This window comes from Lissotriton helveticus, chromosome 1_1 (genome assembly GCF_964261635.1).
Source record: "Lissotriton helveticus chromosome 1_1, aLisHel1.1, whole genome shotgun sequence".
NCBI lineage: Eukaryota > Metazoa > Chordata > Amphibia > Caudata > Salamandridae > Lissotriton > Lissotriton helveticus.
The window spans coordinates 1,414,333,234-1,414,356,871 of NC_136057.1; the positions used below are offsets into that span (position 1 = coordinate 1,414,333,234).

At 51.8% G+C, this 23,638-nt stretch overlaps 2 protein-coding genes across 7 annotated transcripts in view; both read right to left on the minus strand.

The window, feature by feature from the left end:
• Positions 1-23,638, minus strand: part of CARM1 (coactivator associated arginine methyltransferase 1) — a 395,773-nt gene that overhangs the window by 202,635 nt on the left and 169,500 nt on the right. The window lies entirely within an intron of this gene.
• LOC144773171 (uncharacterized) lies at positions 1,459-20,212 on the minus strand. Its single transcript, XM_078658038.1, has 2 exons — positions 18,119-20,212; positions 1,459-2,945 (listed from the first exon to the last, which is right to left on the minus strand). Exon 1 carries the CDS (start codon positions 19,076-19,078, stop codon positions 18,149-18,151), a length of 930 nt encoding a protein of 309 aa, XP_078514164.1. The 5' UTR covers positions 19,079-20,212; the 3' UTR covers positions 1,459-2,945; positions 18,119-18,148.

Here is a 23,638-nt window from a genome sequence, read left to right on the forward strand (position 1 = left end):
CAGTGTGTAATCTGCAGCTCATATGCCTCGAACATAGTGTTATCGGTTAACCGGAAAGTAATTCGTTGTGGGAGTTGGTATTCTGGGGTTAGACTCAGGGGTCCCCCAAGGTCAAGGATGCACTCTTGTTACACCCTCAGCAGCACTCGGGCAGCCAGGTGCAGAGTGCTGAGGCCCAAGGTTATCCAATGGGGGGTAGGGGGCCTCCGGTTGGTGGCTGCTGACGAGTAGGCCACTGGGTGGTGGGAGCAATGCTCCTGGTCCTAAGGTCAGGGCAAATGGAGGTTTAGGCCAGCACAAAAGAAGCACCCTCAGCGGCACTGGGGCGGCCGGATGCAGAGTACTGTTTTGGCTTCTGGTGCCTTGTAGCTTTCAATGGGGAGTCTACGGTTTACAAACACACTGCAGTCTCGGGGACAAAGGTCTTTTGGGTGCAACCACCACTTGGAGAGGTGGGTTGGTTAGGCACCACCAGTTGGGCCACCCAAGCCGTGGGGCATCGGGTGCAGGGGTGCCTTTTACAGTCGGATCTTATTACCAGCTCTTTGTCGAGGTTGGGGAAGACTTTCTGGTTTGAGGCTGCAGGTGTCTGCTGGAGACTTGAGGCAGGTATGGGGTCGCTGGATCTTGGGTCAGGATCGCCGGGGAGACCTCTTGGTGTTGGGCCACTAACTCTGGCCGTGGGTGTCTGGTGCAGAGTGGTGCAAACTCGCGGATCCTTGCGGAGTTGGAGTCTGTTGAATAAATTCGATGTTCACGGGAGACAGTCTTTGGGATGGAAGGCAGGCAGGTCCTCCGGGTTTCTAGAGGTTGCTGGCTGCAGGACACACCGGGATTTTGCTGGAGCAGGTTTGTGGTAGGGACAGGCCAGTAGGGCTGGGGACAGGCCAGTAGGGCTGGGGACAGGCCAGTAGGGCTGGGGACAGGCCAGTAGGGCTGGGGACAGGCCAGTGGGCGTCCTCCTTGTTAGCTTTGGCACATCTGTACGGTCTTTCTTTTCCTCTTCTGGTCTGAGAAAGCAAGGTTTAGGGCCGTTCTAGGAAGGTAAAAGGTTGGGACTAATGGGTCCCGTCCCTGGGGTGGGTACACCCCCCTATTATGCCACTTTCCAGTGGGAGGGGGCATAAGCCTTTCCCTGGTTGGCTGCCCTCCATCTGCAAGATGGAAAGGACAGAGGTGTGCTTCACCTCGCCTCCCCCATCTGAGTTGTGGAGTTGGCAGAGGTGGGCACACCTCCCTTCCTCACTTGTTTTTCCCGCTGGTTCTCCCACCCAAAGTGGAGGTCATAACCAGTGGGGATCAGTTACTGAAAGCAGCAAGTGGCTTGGGGAAGCTCACAAAGTAAGCAAGCCTTTGAAGCTTCACCTTCATGGACCCTGCCCATTCTGGGGGAGGAAGCTTGAAACCTCATCCCAGGATGTGCATTGTTTCAGACCCCGAGAGCAGCAGACTCTCGACCCAGTGGTCCAGAAACATGTCTGGTGGTGGCAGATGAAAGCAGCCACTCAGCCTGGACACTAGTGGTAGGACGTTTTTCCAGGGGCCATCTCTAAGATGCCCTCTGTGTGCATTTTTCATTAAATGCCACACTGGCATCAGTGTGGGTTGAATGTACTGAGAAGTTTGATAGCAAACTACTCAGTTTTCAGTGTAGCCATTATGGTGCTGTGGAGTTCTTAATTACAAACTCCCAGCACCATATACTCTTAATGGCAGCACTGCACTTACAATGTCTAAGAATGGAATTAGACACTGTAGGGGTACAGGTATCATGCACCTGTACCCTCACCACTGGTATAGGGCACCCAGCTAGAGGGGTGACTGATCTATGCCAGGGCAGTAGTTTGTAGGCATGGCATAAAGGGATGTGTGCCATGTCGACCCTTCACTTTGGTCTGCAAAGGCAGTGTGTGAGTGTAATGGTGCAGGGCCCCTAAGGGTGGCACAATAAGTGCTGCAGTCCTTAGCGGTCTTCCATGGTCACAGTGCCCTGGGTACCTTTGGTGTCATTTACCAGGGGTTGACCTGTGGCCAGATATGCCAATTGGGTTTGGTTTTTAATGCAGGTTTAGGGAAAGAACATAGGCCCTGGGTACCCGATTGGCAGGACTCAAGGGCACACTCAGTCAAAACAGTTCAGCAAAAAGTGGGGGCAACCACGCAGAAAGAGGGCACTTTCTCACACCTGCTATCCCAGACAATTGCACTAAAGGCGACTTATCCTGCAGCCGCTCAGCCTCCAAGAGTCTGGTAGGACTGCCAGCACTTCAATATACAACCAGGATCTCCCGTGGAGTAGAGGACCATCTCCACTGCACCCTGCTCTGGATCTCCCAAAACCAGACACCTGAAAGTACCACTGCACCTGTGCCCCCAGCCAAAGTGGGCCAGTGGTGCCAGTGAGGTCCTGAGACCCTCCAGAGTCTAACCTCAGCTTGGGTGTGTCCGGTCAGGACTCCCAGTCACCGCCTGCAGCCTCTTTGTGCAGGGCCACTTTACTGCGAGTGTCTCCCGCAGTGAGAACCCAATGCCTCAAAATACCACTGTACCCAAGCCCTAAAGCCAGAGGAGAAGTGCAAGGATTGTGTCCCTACATGACCAGGCATAGTGAGACCTAAGCCCCTGCCCCGTTGGTTCAGCCTGACTGGCCTCCCAATCTCTATGTGCAGCCTTTTTTCCCAGGACAGTTTCCCATTTAAATCACCAGGGCACCCAATGGCGAAAAGAACCTCTGCACCCAGATGCCCTATTCTCTCCCGAAGTGATCTGTTGGTGTTGCCTTTGACCTTGCACTGCCCTTACCTTCACTCCAGAAAATTGGTCCAGTAAGTCGCTGTTAAGTACCTGTATGCAGTATATGTGTTTTACCCATAGGGTAACATTACTGCATTAGAGAAAATACAAGTGTACTTGCCTGTTTTCTTCAAAACGAATAGTTTTCTTACCTGTCGGTGTAGTTTTGCAGCTTGAAGATCTTTCTGGATTCACTATGCTGTGCATTATTCAGCGGTCTTGTGGTTGGGTCCGGATTCGTAGTCTTTTTTTTTTTTTTTTTTCGTAGCCTAGGTGGGCGTCGGCGTCACACCTCCTTGGGTGTATTTCCGGTGACGTCGGCATGCTTCCTGTGGAAGCTCCCACTCTTGGGCGCCATCTTCGGGTTCTTTTTTTCCGTGTTTCTTTCGTTTCCGAAGTAATGGCAATGTTCTATTTAGGTGATATTTTACCGCTTTGCACTATTAAAGTCCTTCCTTCTTTAACCACCTCTTCTCTCTCCAGCCTCATCTTTCTGGCGGAGGTGGGTGGGTTCGCTAGTGAATCCAGAAAGATCTTCAAGCTGCAAAACTACACCGACAGGTAAGAAAACGAATAGTTTTCTTACCTGTCGGTGTAGTTTTGCAGCTTGAAGATCTTTCTGGATTCACTATGCTGTGCATTATTCCGCGGTCTTGTGGTTGGGTCCGGATTCGTAGTCTTTTCTTTGTTTTTTTTTTTTTCTCAGCCCAGGTGGGCGTCGGCGTCACACCCCCTTGGGTGTATTTCCGGTGACGTCGGCATGCTTCCTGCGGAAGCTCCCACTCTTGGGCGCCATCTTCGGGTTCTTTTTTTCCGTGTTTCTTTCGTTTCCGAAGTAATGGCAATGTTCTAATTAGTTGGTATTTTACCGCTTTGTACTTTTTAATATCCTTTCTTTTGTTAACCACCTCTTCTCTCTCCAGCCTCATCTTTCTGGCGGAGGTGGGTGGGTTCGCTAGTGAATCCAGAAAGATCTTCAAGCTGCAAAACTACACCGACAGGTAAGAAAACTATTCGTTTTGCAGCGTGAATCTTTCTGGATTCACTATGCTGTGCATAGATTTTGTAGCGGTTTCTCATTTCTGTGGCGGTTGGGTGGAAGATGAGCGTTGGGTATTGAATATGTGCTGTAGCACCTTCTGTCCAACTTGAGCTTCCTTGTTCATCTGTATGTCCACACAGTAGTGCTTCGTGAACGTGTGCACCGAAGCCCATGTTGCCGCCAGGCATATGTCTTGTATGGGTGTGTTAGCCAGGAAGGCTATTGTAGCGCCCTTTTTCCTAGTGGAGTGGGCACGTGTCCCCTCTGCTAGCTCTTGTCCTGCCCGCTTGTGGCAGAGTTGGATTGTCTGTGCGATCCATCGTGCAATGGTCTTTTTGGTTACCGCTTTTCCCATGTAACTGTTGGCGAATGACACAAAGAACTGTTTTGTCTTCCTGTGTCCCTTCGTCCTTTCGATGTAGTGCATGACTGCCCTTCTGGCGTCCAGGGTGTGCAGAGCTCGCTCTGCCGCAGTTGTTGGTTTTTGGAAAAAACTCGGTATCTGTATAGACTGGTTCATGTGAAATTTAGATACCACCTTCGGCATGAAGTTTGGGTCAGTCCTCATCACAACCCTGTCATTGTGTATTTGTATGTAGGGTTCTTGTAGCGTCAGCGCTTGAAGCTCGCTTACTCTGCGTAGGGACGTTATTGCAACCAGGAAAGCTGTTTTCATAGTTAGCATCTTTAAGGACGCCTTGTGGAGCGGTTCAAAGGGCTCTTTCATGAGTTCCGTTAGGACTATGTTCAAGTTCCATGCCGGTGGCGGCACCCGCTTGGGCGGTGCGATCCTTTTCGCCCCTTCTAGGAATCTCTTCACCACCTGTGACGTGAAGAAACTCCTGCAAGTTTCACCCCTTGTGTAGGCGACTATCGCTGCTAAGTGAACCCTCAGGGAGGATGAGCTAAGGTTCTTCTCTAGCAAGTGCGTCAGGTACTTTAGCACTGTGGAATCCTTCTTCATTTTATTGTGAAGTCTTTCTTGTCTACACCATATTGTGAACCTCTTCCATTTTGCCACATAGCACTTCCGAGTGCTAGGCCTTCTTGCCTCCCGCAGGACCTTCAGTGTGCTTTCTGGCAATCTTAAATGTGCGAACTCTATGTCCTCAGGAGCCACGCTACTAGGCTCATGCTCTCTGGCTCTGGGTGTAGCACCTCCCCGTTCTGCATGGAGAGTAAGTCTTTTCGCCTGCTGAATCTGTGGTGTGCACACTGTGTCATCTCCATGATCTGCGAGTACCATGTCTGCCTCGCCCACTGTGGTGCGACCAGTATCAGTGTCATGTTGCTCGCTCTGCACTTGCTCAGTACTCTGTGCATCAGTGGTATCGGGGGAAAGGCGTAGGCAAATGTCCTTGACCAGTCTATCCATAGGGCATTCCCTAGTGACCCTTCCTCGGGCTGCCTGGATGCGAAGTTTCGGCATTTTGCATTCTGGCGTGTGGCAAACAGGTCCACCGATGGAGTTCCCCATCTGTCGAATAGGCGCCTTGTCTCCTGAGCATTGAGCTCCCACTCGTGGGATGCCGATGTCTGCCTGCTGAGCCAATCTGCTTGTATGTTGTCCTTCCCTGGCAGGTGTATGGCCAGTAGGTCTATCTTGAGAGGGATGGCCCATCTCCATATCTCCTGCGCTAGCGTTGAAAGCGGGGCCGACTGGGTGCCCCCCTGCTTGTTGATGTAGAACATCGCAGTGGTGTTGTCTGTTTGTATCAGCACCTTGTGCTTGTACAGTCTTGTTTGGAAGGCTTTCAGTGCAAGGAAGATCGTCTTCAATTCTAAGTAATTGATGTGCTTTGTGGCATCCGTCGGTGTCCACAGTCCCCTCACCTTGAGCTCCTCCATGTGAGCGCCCCATCCCTTCAGGGATGCGTCTGTGGTGATGGTCACTGTTGGCGTTGGGGGCGTTAGAGGCTTTCCCCTTGCTATTTATTTATTTATTTATTCAAAGTTTTATATAGCGCGAACAGGATCCTTACAGATATCAGAGCGCTTCACAAAGACAGTGTAGGGGCAGTAGGAGTCAACAGAGATACTGGGAACAGTATAAAAGTCAATAACATGGTAATAACATGGATAAAGCAACAATAACACGGTGACAATAACAATAACAATAAGATGGTAATAACATGGATAATAAAAAGCATACATAAAACCAATCCATATACAATCAGGTAGGGAAGTAATATAGGACAGCACAAGTCATTGGTCCCAATACAGAGGTGTTCAGGTGGATCAGTAAACCAACGTGTATCATATCTTGGTCGATAGTAAGAGAGTAGCGTGGTAGTGCCACTCTACAGGTAAAGTGTAGTGCCAAGGGATAGGGTGAGCAGTGATACAATGCAGAGTCTCTGAACCAACATCTATAGCGATCAGGAGATCTTGGCCAGAAGGATGGTTTTCACCTCTTTCTTGAAGAGTGCCGTGGAGGAGATCAGCCTGGTTTCAGGAGGGAGCACATTCCAGATCCTGGGTGCCATTCCTGAGAAGGAGCGCTTGTAGGTTTTCGCTTTCCGGAATCTACGAGGTTTCAGGAGTAGACTTTTTGTGCTCCTATTGGTTCTCGAGCCTCCTGATATAGACAGCTTTTGAGCGAGGTAGTTGGGTGCCTTGTGGTGCACGGCCGCGTGTGTCATAACTGCAATTTTTAGCTGTATTCTGGCTTCAAAAGGCAGCCATTTTAGAGACTTTAAGTCTGGGGATATGTGCGAATGCTTTCTGGAGCCAGTAATGAGTCTCGCGGCAGCGTTCAGGGAGGCTCTTAAGGGTGCTGTTGTGGATAGCGGGAGACCGCTGAGGGCCGCAATTCCGTAGTCAATTCGAGGGATGACTAAAGCTTGTACAGCAGTTTGGAAGTCTTTGGCCGGGAGGAAGGGTTTAATTTTCCTCAGCGTGTTAATTTGGAAATTAGCTGCTTTAGTGGCTTTGCTGACGTGCGGCTGCATGTTGAGCTTGGCGTCGAGTGTGATGCCTAGGGATTTCGCCGAGTCCACGATGGTAGGTTGGACATTGAGTGCTGTTAGGTTGTTGAGCCAGGTTTGGGTGGAGGACGTTTTCGCCAGGGGTGAGATGAGTAGGAACTCAGTTTTCAGCGCATTTAGTTTGAGGTGATTATTGGCCAGCCAAGATTGGGTGTTAATAAGCGTGGAATTCAGATGTTTGATATCTTCCGGGGATTGTAACTTTAGATAGAGTTGTGTGTCATCGGCGTACATATGGAATTGAACATTGGATGCTTGAAGCAAGGTGGCGAGCGGTTCCATAACGAGGTTGAACAGTGTAGGGGAGAGGGTGGATCCTTGTGGAACACCTAGATCTGCAGGCATAGGTGTAGATAGCACATTGTCGATCTTGAACCTCTGAGACCGATTGTGAAGGAAGGACGAAAACCACTTGAGAACAGTTCCCGATAGCCCCATTCGAGTATTTAGCAGCTCCAGCAAGTTCTCATGTTTGACCGTGTCAAATGCTGACGAGAGGTCAAGAAGGATGAGGAGGGGGAGGAGGAGCCTAACCAGCAACCATGATGGCCGCCTGATCTCTCGGCTCCGCCGACCCTTTTGCATTACTCCCCTTTTTCTGCTTAATCCTGTGTTTATCCTGCTGCTACCAAGTATTTGCGGAAGCGGGAAGGGACCCCGGATCTATCGGTGTGCTTTGTTGCCGAATCCCGGCGGTGCAGCGTTTGAAGCGTCTCCGTCCCTGCCTCGCGCTGCGCGGCTACCACCAGGTCTTTGTTCTCGACTGGGACCTCGCTCGCTGCAACAATCACCGCCGCTGATGGACCGTACACTGTGACGCAAGCTTCGTCCTGCTCCCTGTGGCGTTCTTTCATGCTTGGGGCTCGCATATTGCCGCTAGGGGAACACATTGTATCGTGTTTTTCCCTTGGCCGCGACTCCGCTTGATACTTTGTCTCCCTGTGAGTCGGCTGGGCGCCATCTTACGGACTGTTCTCCCGTCCTGACTCGGGCGGACCCGGGGCAGCTACCGACACTGCGGCTGTCCTCCCACGCCACAGCTCATACTCTGTGCCCATGCAGTGTGCCTCCTTCGAGCCTCAAGATTTGTTGCGCCATTACTCGGTTCTACGTGGTGCCCGGCTGACTGCGGATGATAATGGTGGATGCCTTGACGGGCACGGCTGCCCTTGTTTACCCCGCGTGCGGAGGACTGCTGAATCCTTTCATCATGGTGCACCAGTACGGCTCAGTGACGTGATGTGCGCCCTGGCTACTCTGGGAGAAGCTCTACACTTGGCTGCTCGTGTGCTGGGAGACCGGCTGGCTTTGATCTCCCCTATGGCACCATTGCTTGCGCATGGGCGCTGCCGGGGGCAGGACATTGTGTCGCATGTTGATTCTGCCCTCTGTTGTTCCTCCACTCCGGCTATTACTGACGACCTGAAGGTGCGAAACCCACTTGTGGCCAAGATACCGGCTGTACTATCCTTGGAGCAGGCTGCAGTTTCGGGACGTGGGATGCGGCTGGGGCAGCGTCGCTGGGCGCCATGTTTTGTCTCTCCTCCCGAGGTCCCTGGGGTGTCTCGATTTCTCCTCCTGATGCGACTCCTATTGCCTGGACCTGCCAACCCCGGGAGATTACTGATGCTCGCCATTCTCGTTTGTGCTGCGGATACTTGCATTGCTATGTCTCGGATGGACCTGATTGATCGTCCCTTTATTCTGGATGGACTATTTGATTTGCCTGCCTCCTTCAGGATGTCTACCGTGAGGCCGGACTGCGTTGCTGCTTCGCATCGTAGGGGACAGGGCTGAGACCGCTTCCCCCCTTCTGTCGGGACTGTCTCACTTGCATCGCTGGGACATTAATGGACTGCCGGGGCTGTCGAAGATGGGTATTGTACTGGTCGCGGGGTCTGGGAGCGGGCGGCCGGAATGTAACATTATGGTGATTTGGGGAAACTTGATGGCCCTCCTCCGGCCTTCCGTGGATTAGGGTTTTTTTTTTTTTTTCCTCTTTTCTTCTCTTCTAAATTTCGGGATTGGTTACTGGGCGACAGGCACGCAGCTTGGGGGGGGGTAGGCCGTAGCCTCCGCATATGTGCAGGGTGGGGGGTGGGGGGTAGGGTCTTGTTTTAGTTTCCGTTTCTATGGGCCTTTTTTCTCTTGTCTTTTTCCTTTTCCTTTTCTTTCCTTCCTTAGGGTTGTTAGGTGCTCTGGGGTACTGTCACCTATTTTCTCCGTGGTTGATCCTGTTTTTTGTGATTTTGGTGTTCCGAGTCAATGGGGCGGGCGGTGGCAGATATGTGATGTGTTATTGGGCTACTATCCTGATGGTTACTATCCGTTGTTGCTTTTTATTTTACTCCTTCTGTTGTTGATGATTCGCTGGTTCCCTGCCGTTGCTTTCGGTGAATTGACTGCACCTGATCCTTCTTTATTATTAAGTTTTAAAATTAACCTCATTTCTCCTCTGACTGGTGGTCCCACTTTATTTTCGCAGCGTCTTGGACAATTGTCGTATATATTTTCCTGGGGACTGCCGCATTGAACTATCCGTACTGTTTGTGCTATTGATAGCTTTCGCGGCCGGCCTGTATGGTTGTGGGCCCGTACCTGTATGCTTGTTATGCACAATAAAGGTTTTAAAAATAAAAAATAAAAATAAAAAAAAGAAGGATGAGGAGGCAGGACTCATTGCGATACAGAATTTGGAGGGCGTCATCAATTATGTGTGTCATAGCTGTTTCCGTGCTATGTTTCGCTCTGAAACCTGATTGATGAGGGTTGAGGAGGTCAAATTGATCAATGTGTTTTGTTAGTTGGAGTTGGACACATTTCTCCAGCAGTTTGGCCAGGGTGGGGATATTGGTGATGGGCCGATAGTTGTTTAGGTCAGACGGATCAGCAGTAGGTTTCTTGAGTATAGGCGTGACTTGCCCCACCTTAAGGGAGTCTGGAATGTGGCCTTGCTGCAAAGAGCTGTTGATGATCTTGGTCCAGAGAGGGAGGAGCAAGGGGGTAAAGTCTTTTACAGCATTAGCAGGTAGAGGGTCTGTGAGGTGATTAGAGGGCTTCAAGGTGCAGAGCAGTTTGTGTATTGCTTCTTCCGAATAGGTATCGAAGTACTGCCAGGATGCCTTGTTTTTAGGTTGAGTGTCTGCCATTCTGGTGTGGTTGGGGTATCGGCTTACATCCATGATGAGGTCATTTCTTATGTTGTCAGTCTTTAGTTTAAAGAAAGCAGAGAAGGCTTCACAGTGTGGGGTGCCATTTGTTGTGCTGTTTGATTGTGTGGGTTGTGCCTTTGTTTGGGTCTGGATTAGCTCGAACAGTTTTCTTGGCCTGTTCTTCGCTTGGTCCAACTGGCGGCTGAAGAAGTCCGACTTTGTGCGCTTTATATTCCTAAAGTAGGCATTTCTCTTGTTCTTAAGCTTTTTGAGATGCAGTGCTGAAGGGTCCGATCTCCAGGTGCGCTCTGCCATTCGCATATTACGCCTCTCGTCATTGAGTCTGTCATCATACCAGGGGTTAGAAATTTTGGTGGAGACTCTCTTCAGTTGCAAAGGGGCGACTTCATTGACTATTTTATTCATAGAGTCAAGGTAGTGGTCAGTTAGTGATTGAACATCTGAGGCACCTGAAGGGGGAAGGAGGAGGTTGCCGATGTGGGGTGGTAGGGTTGAGGGGTTAAGATTCTTCAGATCCCTTTTCCATATTTTGGATTTGATTGGTTGAGTAGGGTTAGGTTTAACTTTTTCGTTGATAAAGAAGGTGATAATGTGGTGATCTGACCAATCGCAGGGTAGAATCGCCTCCAGTTGAATAGCGTTCTCTTTGGCAATGATGAGATCGAGAATCGCGCCTTTGTCGTGTGTTGGTTTATCGCATAATTGGCTGAGGTCAAGCGCATTGAGGAACGATTTGAGACTATTCACCACGGTGTCTTTCTGATCGTTCCAGTGGAGATTGAAGTCCCCCAGGTAGACTTGAGTGGTCTGCCGACCGGCATTGGAAGTGATCATGTCCATGAGTTGTTGGGTGAATATGAGATTGTCACCAGGCGGGTGATAGATGAGATGTAAAGCACAGGCTTGTTTGCCCTCACTGGTGATGTCGAGGCAGAGGAGTTCACAGGAGGAAAGGGAAGGGGAGGTGACTTGAGTAACGGAGAGGTTGCTCCTAAAGATGCATGCAATTCCCCCGCCCGTCTTGCCAGGAGACCTGTCCAGCCTAATGATGTGATAATTGGGGGGGGACTAGTATGTCCATAATCGGGGTAGAGGCTTCAGTGAGCCACGTTTCTGTTAGAATGGCTAGGTCCAGATCCCTTTCTGAGACGAGATCCGCGATGTCGGAGGAATGTCTCTGGGCCGATCTGCAGTTTAGTAGGATGCATTTGAGTTTGGGAGAGAGTAGGGTGGTCGAGCTATCTAATGTGAGGGGAACTTTTCTGAGGTTGTTAGGGACGGAGCCTCTGTTGTTGAGTGTTGGGAGCTTCCGAGTGTTTGTAAGAATTGTGGGTATGGTGATGTGTGAGTTGGAAAAGTCTTTTACCGGACCTGGGCCATAAGAGTGAAGGAGAGAGCATAGGTCGCGGTCCGACAAGGGGTTGAGAACACGACGGGGGCGGTGGGAGTTATTGCGAACGGGGATAGTAGGCCATTGCTGGTGACGTCGGGGGCGAGGGTATGTAGGGAGGGTGCGTCGTTTGTAGGGTAGTGGGATGGTGCGAGGTAGACTGGGCTGTGAGGAGAGGAGGTCTTTGATAGCGTGGACTTCTTTTTTGATTTGTAAGATTTCCTCTTTGACTTGTTGGAGGGTGGATAAAGTCAGGTCAGGGGGGTCATTGGGGAAGGTGTTGGTGGAGAGAGCCGTTGGTGAGTGATTGAGTGGTGATCTGGGGGCAGGCAGGGTATCGGGGGGGTAAACTGGCGTTGTTGAGGGGTTCAGCGGTGCTAAAGGGTGGGATGGTATTCAAAGTGTGAACGTGTTTGTGGGCGAGGGGTGTGGGTGATGTAGGTGAGACAGGCGGTGGGTGGGGAGCATAGGTAGTGACTTCAGTGGAAGACGGTGCCGGTGAGTAGAAGAGTGAGTGCAGGCTGAAGACGGTGGGGGAGACAGGTGGGTAGTGAGGGCTGAGAATAGGAGGTGGGAGAGAGGGGGAAGCTAAGGTGCGGGAGGAGGTATGTTCTGTATCGTTTGTTGGGAGGGGGGTAGCGTTGTGAGTGGGAGTGGGGAGGGAGCAGGGACGGGAAAGGTGTCTGCCGTGGGGGGGATAGGTGGATAAACTCCGAGTGATGGTGTGTGCAGATGTAGGCGTGTTGTGGGTGGGAGTTGTTGTGTCAGGTGTGAGAGATTCGTGGGTGGGAGTGGGGAGGGAGATGGGGAGGGAGGAGAGGTGTCTGTCGTGAGGGGGCTGGGATGGGGGGTGGATAAACTTTGGGCGGTGGCTTGTTCAGATGGTGGTGTGTTGTGGGTGGGGGGTTGGGAGGATAAACTTTGGGCGGTGGCTTGTTCAGATGGTGGTGTGTTGTGGGTGGGGGATGCTCTGTCCGGGGGGAGAGGGATGGTGGGGGCATGGGTGGGGATAAGCAGGGTCATGTTAGAGGGGCTGCTAGTATGTGCAGTGGAGATAATTGTGACTGTCTTTGGGGGGGGGGGGCGTTAACAGCAGGTGGGCCATTTACTAGGGTGCTGGGGGTAGAGGTGTGGTAGGTGGTGGCTACGACGTCAGGGGAGATAGTGCTGACGGAGTTCTGGGTGGGGGTCAGCAGCTTGGAGAGGTGCTCTTTGAACTTGGGGAGCAGGTTGTCTAGTAATTCCAAATTCTTGTCTGTGGATTGGATTAGGACAATCCCGTTATTGTAGATAGTAATGGTAGACCTGCCAGGGAAGAGGTGGGAAGGTGTGATGGTGAGAATTAGGCCATGAGGTGTTTTCCTGGTGGTGGAGACTGTGAGTAGGGATAGGAAAGTTTTTCTCCATTGGGCTCTGCGTGCGGTGTGGAAGATGATATCGGTATTCAGGGCTCCATTGCCCGGTGAGAAGTAGGTGTCGGCAAAGGGTGTTTCAGGGTGCAACCTCAAGAAGTTGTGTTTAAAACGCTTAGTGGCATTTTTGGAGAGAGGAGTGGGGGGGTAGTTAATTCTAAAAGTGTGCTTGCCGCTGAGCTCCATTTTAGAGAGGCTGTGGCGATAGGTGTGGGAACTAGGACGGTAGTACAAGTTGTCGTCCGCTAGTTACAGGGCCGAGGGGGACACCAGTGAGTGATCAGAAGTATAAGAGGTAGAAGTCAGTGTGATCCCCGCACAGACAGTGCGTAGGTGCAGCTTACCAAATGTATCCTATATACGAGGAAGCAGTCAGTTTACACCGTGTAGCCAACTATGAGAGGTAGGACCGATTAGGTGGAAGCCAAGTTACATATTAGCATTTACGCTGTACCAGCAGTGTAGTCTAGACGTAGAAAGTGGCTGGGTGCCGTTTACATGACAGAGCGAGGTGTATGAGGTAGTAATAATCAGTGCAATATCGTGAGGTAGCTTACATCGAAAACCCAACAAATAAATAAATGCGGTAGCGGCCAGTGAGTGAAGGGGGTAGAGGTGAGATAAGTGCAGCTTGCCGCAGCGGACAGTGGGTGATGGGGATAGAGGTGAGATATGTGCAGCTTGCCACAAGTAAATATAACAAGTATAAGTACAACAAATGTGTAAACTAGAGTAGACAACAAAATAGAGAGATAAACTAAAATAAAATAAAAGATCCAATACTGCAATACAAGGCAGGAACTTAATTACAGTGCTTAGATGCAGAGCTATGTAGATAGTCAGTTCTTATGACCTGGGCAAGCAGTGAGAGTGACTAGTCCATGATGGCCGCCGAAGAAGGTGAAATAATAGTCAAATATGGCCGCCAACTAGGGGGGGATATATCTGATAGTCCTCTGTCAGTTGTTATTGCTTTAGGACCAAGGAAGGGCTATTTCAGGTTCTATTTGTGCAAGCCCAGCTCTGACTTGTTAGGAGGGAGTCTTATCTCTGTTTTGGTGGTCTTGTCTTGTGTGGGGGAGTCAAGCTGGGGAGCCTTGTGGGCGTCGAAGGTAAAGGAGGGAGATTTATTAGTACAGCTTTATGGCCCCAGCCATTTTGAACAAAGGGAGGAAGGCAAAAATGTACAATACCTTCTTGAAGAACTTCTTAGCCTGAGTTATGATGTTGCCCGCAAAGTGGCGCAAAGTGAAGCATTTATTGGCGGTGGAGACAAGGAACTTAGTTAAAATGTTGCAGGGTTGCAAAGTCTTTGCGCTTTTATGTTGTTTCTGCATAGTAGACATGAGGTTAATAGCAGCGTTTTGCAGACATCAGGGATCTTGCCTGAAAGAGCCCATCTGCGCTGTTTATCCATTTCTTGCCAGCGCGACCCCGCCTTTGCAGGTCTGCTCCCCGGGTCTCAGTAGCAGCTGGTGGTCCGCAGGTTCGCGTTGTCAGCATCAACAGATTGCAGCGCCGCGTGAGTTGTCAGGGGATGGGGCTTAGGCGTCTTGCGGCAGCAACCCGCCTCAGCTCGCTAGCCTCCCAGCCAGCTCCAGTGCCTGCTTGCAGTCCGGCGAGAGGAGGGAGGGTGCCGCACGAGATATCAGACCCCGATCTTCCCAGCAGGGGACAGCTATGTTCTCCATGGTCCACCATGTCATCTCCTTCTGCACTGCGTGCGTTACAACCACTAGATCCTCCCAACTGCCTGTAGCTTGTGACCATTGCTCCTGTAGCCATTCTTGAATGTGTCTCATGTGGAGTCGTACATTCGGTACCAGGTGGATGCACGATGCCATCATCCCCATGATCTTGCTCGCAGTCCTCACTGTCCGAGCTTGTCCCTTCCGGTAGAGGCGAGTTTCCTTCACCAGCGCCCTCGCCCTCTTCTCGCTGGGGAACACCTTGCCCTGTAAGGTGTTGATCTGTGCTCCCAGGAAGATCTTCACTTGTTCCGGCTCCATGGAGGATTTCTTCCAATGGATGGAGAAACCCAGGTTTATGAGCGTGCTGGTCACTGTATGTGCGTGCAGCTTGCATTTCTGGTATGAGTTTGCTTTCACCAGCCAGTCGTCCAGGTAAGGGTATACGTGTATTCCCTGCCTTCTTAGGTGCGCTGCGACTGCTGCGAGGCACTTTGTGAAAACTCTTGCTGCCGATTTTAGACCGAAGGCCAGTGTCGTGAACTGGTAGTGGCTTTCTCAGACGGTGAACCTGAGCATGTGCTTGTGCTTTCTGTTCATTGGGATGTGCAGGTATGCGTCTTTGAGGTCTATAGTGACCATGAAGTCCCCGATCTGCAACTGTGGGAGCACCTCTTGCAGGGAGGTCATTTTGAATTTTTGCGTTCTTATGAATTTGTTCACGAACCGTAAATCGAGAATGGGTCTCATTGTCTCGTCTACTTTTGGTACCAGGAAGTACGTTGAGTATACTCCTGTGTTTCTTTCCTTGAAGGGTACCCGTTCTATGGCCTGCTTCTGCAGGAGTTCTTTTGCTTCTTCCTGAAGGCACTGCAGTTGCTTGTTTGCTAGTGGCTTTCTTTTTGGTTTTCTGCTTGTTGGCCTCGCCTCCAACTCTATGCAGTATCCGAATTGGATAATGTTGAGGATCCATTTGTCTGATGTGATTTCTCTCCACTCTTGGAGGTGGAATCTTAATCTTCCTCCCACTGGTGTCCTGTGGTCGTAGGTGTCTAGTTTGTCTTGACCCATCTGTACGTGCTGCCCCCTGGGGTCTTTTTTGCGGGCGGGCACACGGAGTTTTTTGAAGTCACTTGGAGGTGGGCTGCTGGCCCCCTCTTCTATTTTGTCCCCGTCCATTTCTCCCTCGAAAGGACTGGCCTCTTTGTTGGTACTGCCAGGGCTGCTTCTGATGACCCTGCTGACTCTGCGAGTCTGCCTGGTGCGTTTGCTGGAAAGCCTGGTGTGATGTACCTGGCTGGTTTCCGCCTCTCCCGCCAGGCCTCCGTGACGGGGTGCCCCTCTTGTTCCCTCTGAACTGCAATGCTCCCATGGATCTTGCTGTTTCGTTATCCTTCTTCAGTTGGCTGAGCTGTTCATCCACTGTTGGTCCGAAAAGCGTGCTGCCGTTGAACGGTGTGTTCAGGATACTGTGTTGCACTTCCGGTTTGAAACCGGATATTCTGAGCCAGGCGTGCCTCCTTTCCGTGACGCCCATCATCATGAGCCTGCTGGCGGTGTCTGCCCCATCCAGGGCCGTCTTAAGGCAAGAATTTGCCGCATTCTTTCCCTCTTCAACCAGCTTTTCGGCTTTCTGCCTGGCATCCTGGGGCAAGTCCTTCACCAACTGCCCTAGTCCCTCCATGATTTGGTACATGTGCCTGTTTATCAGGGCGTTGGAATTAGCCATGCGCCAGTGGGTCGCGGCATTCCGTTCGATCCTTCTGCCCACCAGATCCATCCTTTTGCTCTCCTTATCCGGTGGTGGCCCCGAGGTAGTGGGTACGTTAGCCCTCCTCCTTGCTGTGGCCGTGATAATGGAGTCTGCGGAGACCGTGCCCTGAATGTAGGCCGGGTCCTTTGTGGCATGCTTGTACTTCTTCTCAGTTCTGGGAGTTACTGCCTTGCATGTTGCGGGCTCCCTGAAAGCTTCCTTCCCCTGAGCCAAGACGCTCTCGAGCATTGGAAGGAACTGGCTCCTCGTTTGTGTTGGGAGCAATGTTTCTAGAAGGAAGTCTGCTTTCTGCTTCTCTTCGTCGAGCTTGAGCTTGAAAGCTGCTGCGGCAGATTGTATCACCGAGTTGTAGGCCCCGATGTCGTCCGGCGGCGAGGGCCTCGAGGGGTAGGTGTCGACCACCTCCTCCGGGCTGTCGGTGTCGACATCGATGTAATCTACCTCCTGAAGGTCCGAGGGTGCCGACTCTGTGTCTGTCCTGCCCTCCTCCTCCTCCCCATAGTTATAACTATCGTAGGGGTTCTCGAACTCCTCCTGGTCGTCGATCACCTCGACGTCCTGGTCTTGTTCCTCGGTGACTTCGGCGATCTCCTCTTCCTCCTCGACCGGCTCCATCACCGGTGGCTTGGTCTTGTGAGGGATCGTGAAGGCTTTCATCTTTGCGTCGAAATCTTTCTTCCGCTGCATGATGTTCTCCATTTCTGCCTCGAGGCGCCTTCTCTTCTTTTCCATCTCGGCCGCGTGTTCCGCGTCGGATGGGTCGGCCGCTCTCTTCGGCGGAAGGCTCGTCGCCGTGCCTCTCGGAGTCGAAGTTTGACGTCGAACCGGATTTCGGTTCTCTGGTCGTCGTCGTCAGTTTTGGGTCTTTCTCCCTCGGCGTCGATCGATCCTTTTCGGGGACGATTTTCGACGTTTTGTGCTGATCAGCAGCTCTCGGCGCCGGGGACTCCTTCTCGGAGGATCCGCTGGGCCTGGGAGTAGTCGCGGACGCCGCCTTTTTTGGCGTCGGCGCTTTGGGGGTCTTGCCCTCGATCTTTCTAGACTCAGAGTCTCTCGGGTTCTTGGGGGCCGAAGAGTCTCCTACCTTGTCAGAAGTCTTCGTGTAATCGGTCTCTACGACCGTGTAGCTGTCGTCTTCGGCGGCAGCGTTGTCTTCTTCCTCGGAGGACATCCCCAGCTCGTAGAGTGACGGAGTCGGGGCCTTCCCCTGCAGGGCGGCGTGTGCTACCCTCTGCCTCTCTCTCACACGAAGGGTCTTCGGGGTGAAGGCGGAACAGGCGTTGCAGTCTCCGCTTTCGTGGTCCACCGGTAGGCAAAGGTTGCATACCGGGTGCTGGTCCTTCTGCGCGTACTTGTGGTGGCAGTTACGGCAGAACTTGAACGGCGTGTTGTCCATCCTCGAGCGTCCAGGGCCTCTCTGGTCGCGTGTTCGTCGACGGTCGAAGATCTCGATGGAAAACGCCTTATCCTTGCTGGTTTCTCGTCGATGAAGTCCCCTGGAGTCTTCAGATGACTTCTCCTCGTCTTTCCTGTATTTTCTTTCTTCTTTCTCCAAAAATGTCTGGAGCCCAAACGGGAACAATCCAGACCCGACCGCGGAAAAAAAGAATCTGAAGATGGCGCCCAAGAGTGGGAGCTTCCGCAGGAAGCATGCCGACGTCACCGGAAATACACCCAAGGGGGTGTGACGCCGACGCCCACCTGGGCTGAGAAAAAAAAAAAAGAAAAAAAAAAACAAAGAAAAGACTACGAATCCGGACCCAACCACAAGACCGCGGAATAATGCACAGCATAGTGAATCCAGAAAGATTCATGCTGCAAAACTATTTGTTTTGCAGCGTGAAGCTTTCTGGATCCACTATGCTGTGCATATATTTTGTAGCGGTTTCTCATCTCTGTGGCGGCTGGGTGGAAGATGAGCGTTGGTTATTGAATATGTGCTGGAGCACCTTTTGTCCGACTTGTGCTTCCTTGTTCATCTGTATATCCACACAGTAGTGCTTCGTGAACGTGTGCACCGAAGCCCATGTTGCCGCCAGACATATGTCCTCTATGGGTGTGTTAGCCAGGAAAGCTATTGTAGCACCCTTTTTCCTAGTGGAGTGGGCACGTGTCCCCTCTGCTAGCTCTTGTCCTGCACGTTTATGGCAGAGTTGGATTGTCTGTGCGATCCATCGTGCAATAGTCTTTTTGGTTACTGCCTTTCCCATGAAACTGTTGGCGAATGACACGAAGAACTGTTTTGTTTTCCTGTGTCCCTTCGTCCTCTCAATGTAGTGCATGACTGCCCTTCTGGCGTCCAGGGTGTGCAGAGCCCGCTCTGCGCTAGTTGTTGGTTTTTGGAAAAAACTCGGTATCTGTATAGACTGGTTCATGTGGAATTTGGATACCACCTTCGGCATGGAGTGTGGGTCAGTACTCATCACAACCCTATCATTGTGTATTTGTATGTAGAGTTCTTGTAGCGTTAGCGCCTGAAGCTCGCTTACTCTGCGTAAGGACGTTATTGCAACCAGGAAAGCTGTTTTCATAGTTAGCATCTTTAGGGAGACCTTGTGAAGTGGTTCAAAGGGCTCTTTGATGAGTTCCGTTAGGACTATGTTCAAGTTCCATGCAGGTGGTGGCACCCGCTTGGGTGGTGCGATCCTTTTCGCTCCTTCCAGGAATCTCTTCACCACCTGTGATGTGAAGAAACTCCTGCACGTTTCTCCCCTTGTGTAGGCGACTATCGCTGCCAAGTGAACTCTTAAAGAGGATGAGCTAAGGTTCTTCTCCAGCAAGTGTGTCAGGTACTTTAGCACTGTGGAGTCCCTCTTCATTTTATTGTGAAGTCTCTTTTCTGCACCACATTGTGAATCTTTTCCATTTCGCAACGTAGCACTTCCGAGTGCTGGGTCTCCGTGCCTCCCGAAGGACCCTCAGGGTGCTTTCTGGCAGTCTCAAATGTGCGAACTCTATGTCCTCAGGAGCCACGTTACTAGGCTTAGGCTCTCTGGCTCTGGGTGTAGCACCTCTCCGTTCTGCATGGAGAGTAGGTGTTTCCTTTTGCCGAATCTGTGGGGTGCACACTGTGTCATCTCCATGATCTGCGAGAACCATGTCTGTCTGGCCCACTGTGGCGCGACCAGTATCAGGGTCATGTTGCTCGCTCTGCACTTGCTCAGCACTCTGTGCATCAATGGTATCGGGGGAAAGGCGTAAGCAAATGTCCCGGACCAATCTATCCATAGGGCATTCCCCAGTGACCCCTCCTCGGGCTGTCTGGATGCGAAGTTTTGGCATTTTGCATTCCGGCGTGTGGCAAACAGGTCCACTGATGGTGTTCCCCATCTGTCGAACAGCCACCTCGTCTCTTGAGCATTGAGCTCCCACTCATGGGATGCCGATGTCTGTCTGCTGAGCCAATCTGCTTGTATGTTGTCCTTCCCTGGTAGGTGTATGGCTAGCAGGTCTATCTTGAGAGGGATGGCCCATTTCCATATCTCCTGCGCCAGCGTTGAAAGCGGGGCTGACTGTGTGCCCCCTTGCTTGTTGATGTAGAACATCGCGGTGGTGTTGTCTGTTTGTAGCAACACCTTGTGCTTGTACAGTCTTGTTTGTAAAGCTTTCAGTGCAAGGAAGATTGTCTTCAATTCTAGGTAATTGATGTGCTGTCGCCTCTGCTGGCGTCCACAGTTCCCTCACCTTGAGCTCCTCCATGTGAGCGCCCCATCCCTTCAGGGATGCGTCTGTGGTGATGGTCACTGTTGGCGTTGGGGGCGTTAGAGGCTTTCCCCTGGTTATGTTCTCCATGGTCCACCATCTCATCTCCTTCTGCACTGCGTGCGTTACAACCACTAGTTCCTCCCAACTGCCTGTAGCTTGTGACCATTGCTCCTGTAGCCATTCTTGGATGGGTCTCATGTGGAGACGTACATTCGGTACCAGGTGGATGCATGATGCCATCATCCCCATGATCTTGCTCGCAGTCCTCACTGTCCGAGCTTGTCCCTTCCGGTAGAGGCGAGTTTCCTTCACCAGCGCCCTCGCCCTCTTCTCGCTGGGGAGCACCTTGCCCTGTAAGATATTGATCTGTGCTCCCAGGAAGATCTTCACCTGTTCCAGCTCCATTGATTTCTTCCAATGGATGGAGAACCCCAGGCTTATGAGCGTGCTCGTCACTGTGTGTGCGTGCTGCTTGCATTTCTGGTATGAGTTTGCTTTCACCAGCCAGTCGTCCAGGTAGGGGTATACGTGTATTCCCTGCCTTCGTAGGTGCGCTGCGACTGCTGCGAGGCACTTTGTGAAGACCCTTGGTGCTGATTTTAGCCCGAAGGCTAGTGTCGTGAACTGGTAGTGGCTTTCTCCGATGGTGAACCTGAGCATATGCTTGTGCTTTCTGTTCATTGGGATGTGCAGGTAGGCGTCCTTGAGGTCTATCGTGACCATGAAGTCGCCGATCTGCAATTGCGGGAGCACCTCTTGCAGGGAGGTCATTTTCAATTTTTGCGTTCTTATGAATTTGTTCAGGAACCTTAGGTCCAGAATGGGTCTCATTGTCTCGTCTACTTTTAGTACCAGGAAGTACGTTGAGTATATTCCTTTGTTTCTTTCCTTGAAGGGTACCCGTTCTATGGCCTGCTTCCGCAGGAGTTCCTTTGCTTCTTCCTGAAGACACTCTAGCTGCTTGCCTGCTAGTGGTTTTCTTTTTGGTTTTCTGCTTGTTGGCCTCCCCTCCAACTCTATGCAGTATCCGAATTGGATGATGTTGAGGATCCACTTGTCTGATGTGATTTCTCTCCATTCTTGGAGGTAAAATCTTAATCTTCCTCCCACTGGTGTTATGTGGTCGTAGATGTGTAGCTTGTCTTGACCCCTCTGTACGTGCTGCCCCCTGGGATCTTTTCTGCGGGTGGGCACACGGAGTTTTTTGAAGTCACTTAGAGGCAGGCTGCTGTCCCCCTCTTCTATTCTGTCCAAGTCCGTTTCCTCTCCCTCGAAAGGACTGGCCTCTTTGTTGGTATTGTCAGGACTGCTTCTGCTGACCCTGCTGAGCCTGCGAGTCGGCCTTGTGCGTTTGTTGGAAAGCCTGGTGTGATTTACCTGGCTGGTTTCCACCTCTCCCGCCAGGCCTCCGTGACGGAGTGCCTCTTTTGTTGCCTCTGAACTGCAATGCTCCCATGGACCTTGCTGTTTCGTTATCCTTTTTTAGTTGACTGAGCTTCTCATCAACTGTTGTCCCGAAAAGCGTGTCGCCGTTGAACGGTGTGTTCAGGATGCTGTGTTGCACCTCTGGTTTGAAACCTGAAATCCTGAGCCAGGCGTGTCTTCTTTCAGTGACACCCATCATCATGAGCCTGCTGGAGGTGTCTGCTCCATCCAGGGCGTTAAGGCAAGAATTTGCCACGTTCTTCCCTTCTTCAACCAGCTTTTCCGCCTTCTGTCTGGCATCCTGGGGCAAGTCCTTCACCAACTGCCCCAGAACCTCCATGATCTGGTACATGTGCCTGTTTATCAGGGCGTTGGAATTAGCCATGCGCCAGTGGGTCGTGGCGTTCCGTTCGATCCTTCTACCCACCAGATCCTTCCTCTTGCTCTCCTTATCCAGTGGTGGTCCAGAAGTAGTGGGTAAGTTAGCCCTCTTCCTTGCTGTGGCCGTGATAATGGAGTCTGCAGAGACCGTCCTCTGAATGTAGGGTGGGTCTTTTGAGGAATGTTTGTATTTCTTCTCTGTTCTGGGAGTCACTGCCTTGCATGTTGCGGGCTCCCTGAATGCTTCCTTCCCTTGAGCCAAGACGCTGTCGAGCATTGGCAGGTACTGGCTCCTTGTTTGTGTGGGGAGCAATGTCTCTAGAAGGAAGTCTGCTTTCTGCTTCTCTTCGTCGAGCTTGAGTTTGAATGCCGCTGCGGCAGACCTTATCACCGAGTTGTAGGCCCCGATGTCGTCTGGCGGCGAGGGCCTCGAGGGATATGTGTCGACCGCCTCCTCCGGGCTGTCGGTGTCGACATCTAGGTAATCCACCTCCTGTAAGTCAGAGGGGGCCGACTCTGCGTCCGTCCTGCTGTCCTCTTCATCCCCATAGTTGTAACTATCGTAGGGATTCTCGTCCTCTTCCTGGTCGTCGACCACCTCGACGTCCGGGTCTTGTTCCTCGGCGACCTCGTCTTCTTCCTCGACCACCTCCACCACTGGTGGCTTGGTCTTGTGTGGGATCGTGAAGGTTTTCATCTTTGCGTCGAAATCTTTCTTCCGCTGCAAGATGTTTTCCATTTCGGCCTCGAGGCGCCTTCTCTTTTTCTCCATCTCAGCCGCGTATTCCGCGTCGGATGGTTCGGCCGCTCTTTTCGGCGGTTGGCTCGGCGTCGTGCTTTTCGGTGCCGAAATTTTCGACGTCGACCCGGATTTTGGGTCTCTGGTCGGCGTCGGTAGTTTAGGGTCCTTCTCCCTCGATCGATCCTTTTCGGGGACGATTTTCGACGACTTCTGCTGCTCAGCAGCTCTCGGCGCCGGGGACTCCTCAGAGGATCCGCTGGGCCTGTGGGTACTCGCGGACGCCAGGTGTTTTGGCGTCGGCGCTTTCGGGCCTTGCCCTCGTTTTTTTGAGACTCCGGCCCCCAAGAACCCGAGAGACTGAGAGTCTCCTACCTTATCAGAAGACTTTGTGTAATCGGTCTCTACGACCGTGTAGCTGTTGTCTTCGGCGGCAGCGTTGTCCTCTTCCTCGGAAGACATCCCCAGATCGTAGAGGGACGGAGTCGGGGCCTTCCCCTGCAGGGTGGCGTGCGCTACCCTCTGTCTCTCTCTCACACGAAGGGTCTTCGGGGTGAAGGCGGAGCAGGCGTTGCAGTCCTCGCTTTCGTGATTTACCGGTAGACAAAGGTTGCATACCGGGTGCTGGTCCTTCTGCGCGTACTTGTGGTGGCAGTTACGGCAGAACTTGAACGGCGTGTTGTCCATCATCGAGCGATCAGGGCCTCCCTGGTCGCGTGTTCGTCGAAGATCTCGATGAATTCTCCTTCTCCTTTGCCGACTCCTCGTCGATGAAGTCTCCTGGAGTCTTCAGATGCCTTTTCTTTGCAATTTCTGTCTTTTTCTTTCTTCTTTCTCCAAAAATGTCTGGAGCCCAAACGGGAACGATCCAGACTCGACCGCGGAAAAAAAGAATCTGAAGATGGCGCCCAAGAGTGGGAGCTTCCGCAGGAAGCATGCCGATGTCACCGGAAATACACCCAAGGAGGTGTGACGCCGACGACCACCTAAAATACGGAAGAAAAAACTAAAGAAAAGACTACGAATCCGGACCCAACCACAAGACCGCGGAATAATGCACAGCATAGTGAATCCAGAAAGATTCACGCTGCAAAACTGCTATTTCAAAAAGTACTTACCCAATAACGTT

What these genes read in the sequence shown, in the direction of transcription:
- LOC144773171 (XM_078658038.1), bottom strand. Translation starts at nt 19,078, where the DNA reads ATGAAGAGGGACTCCACAGTGCTAAAGTACCTGACACACTTGCTGGAG.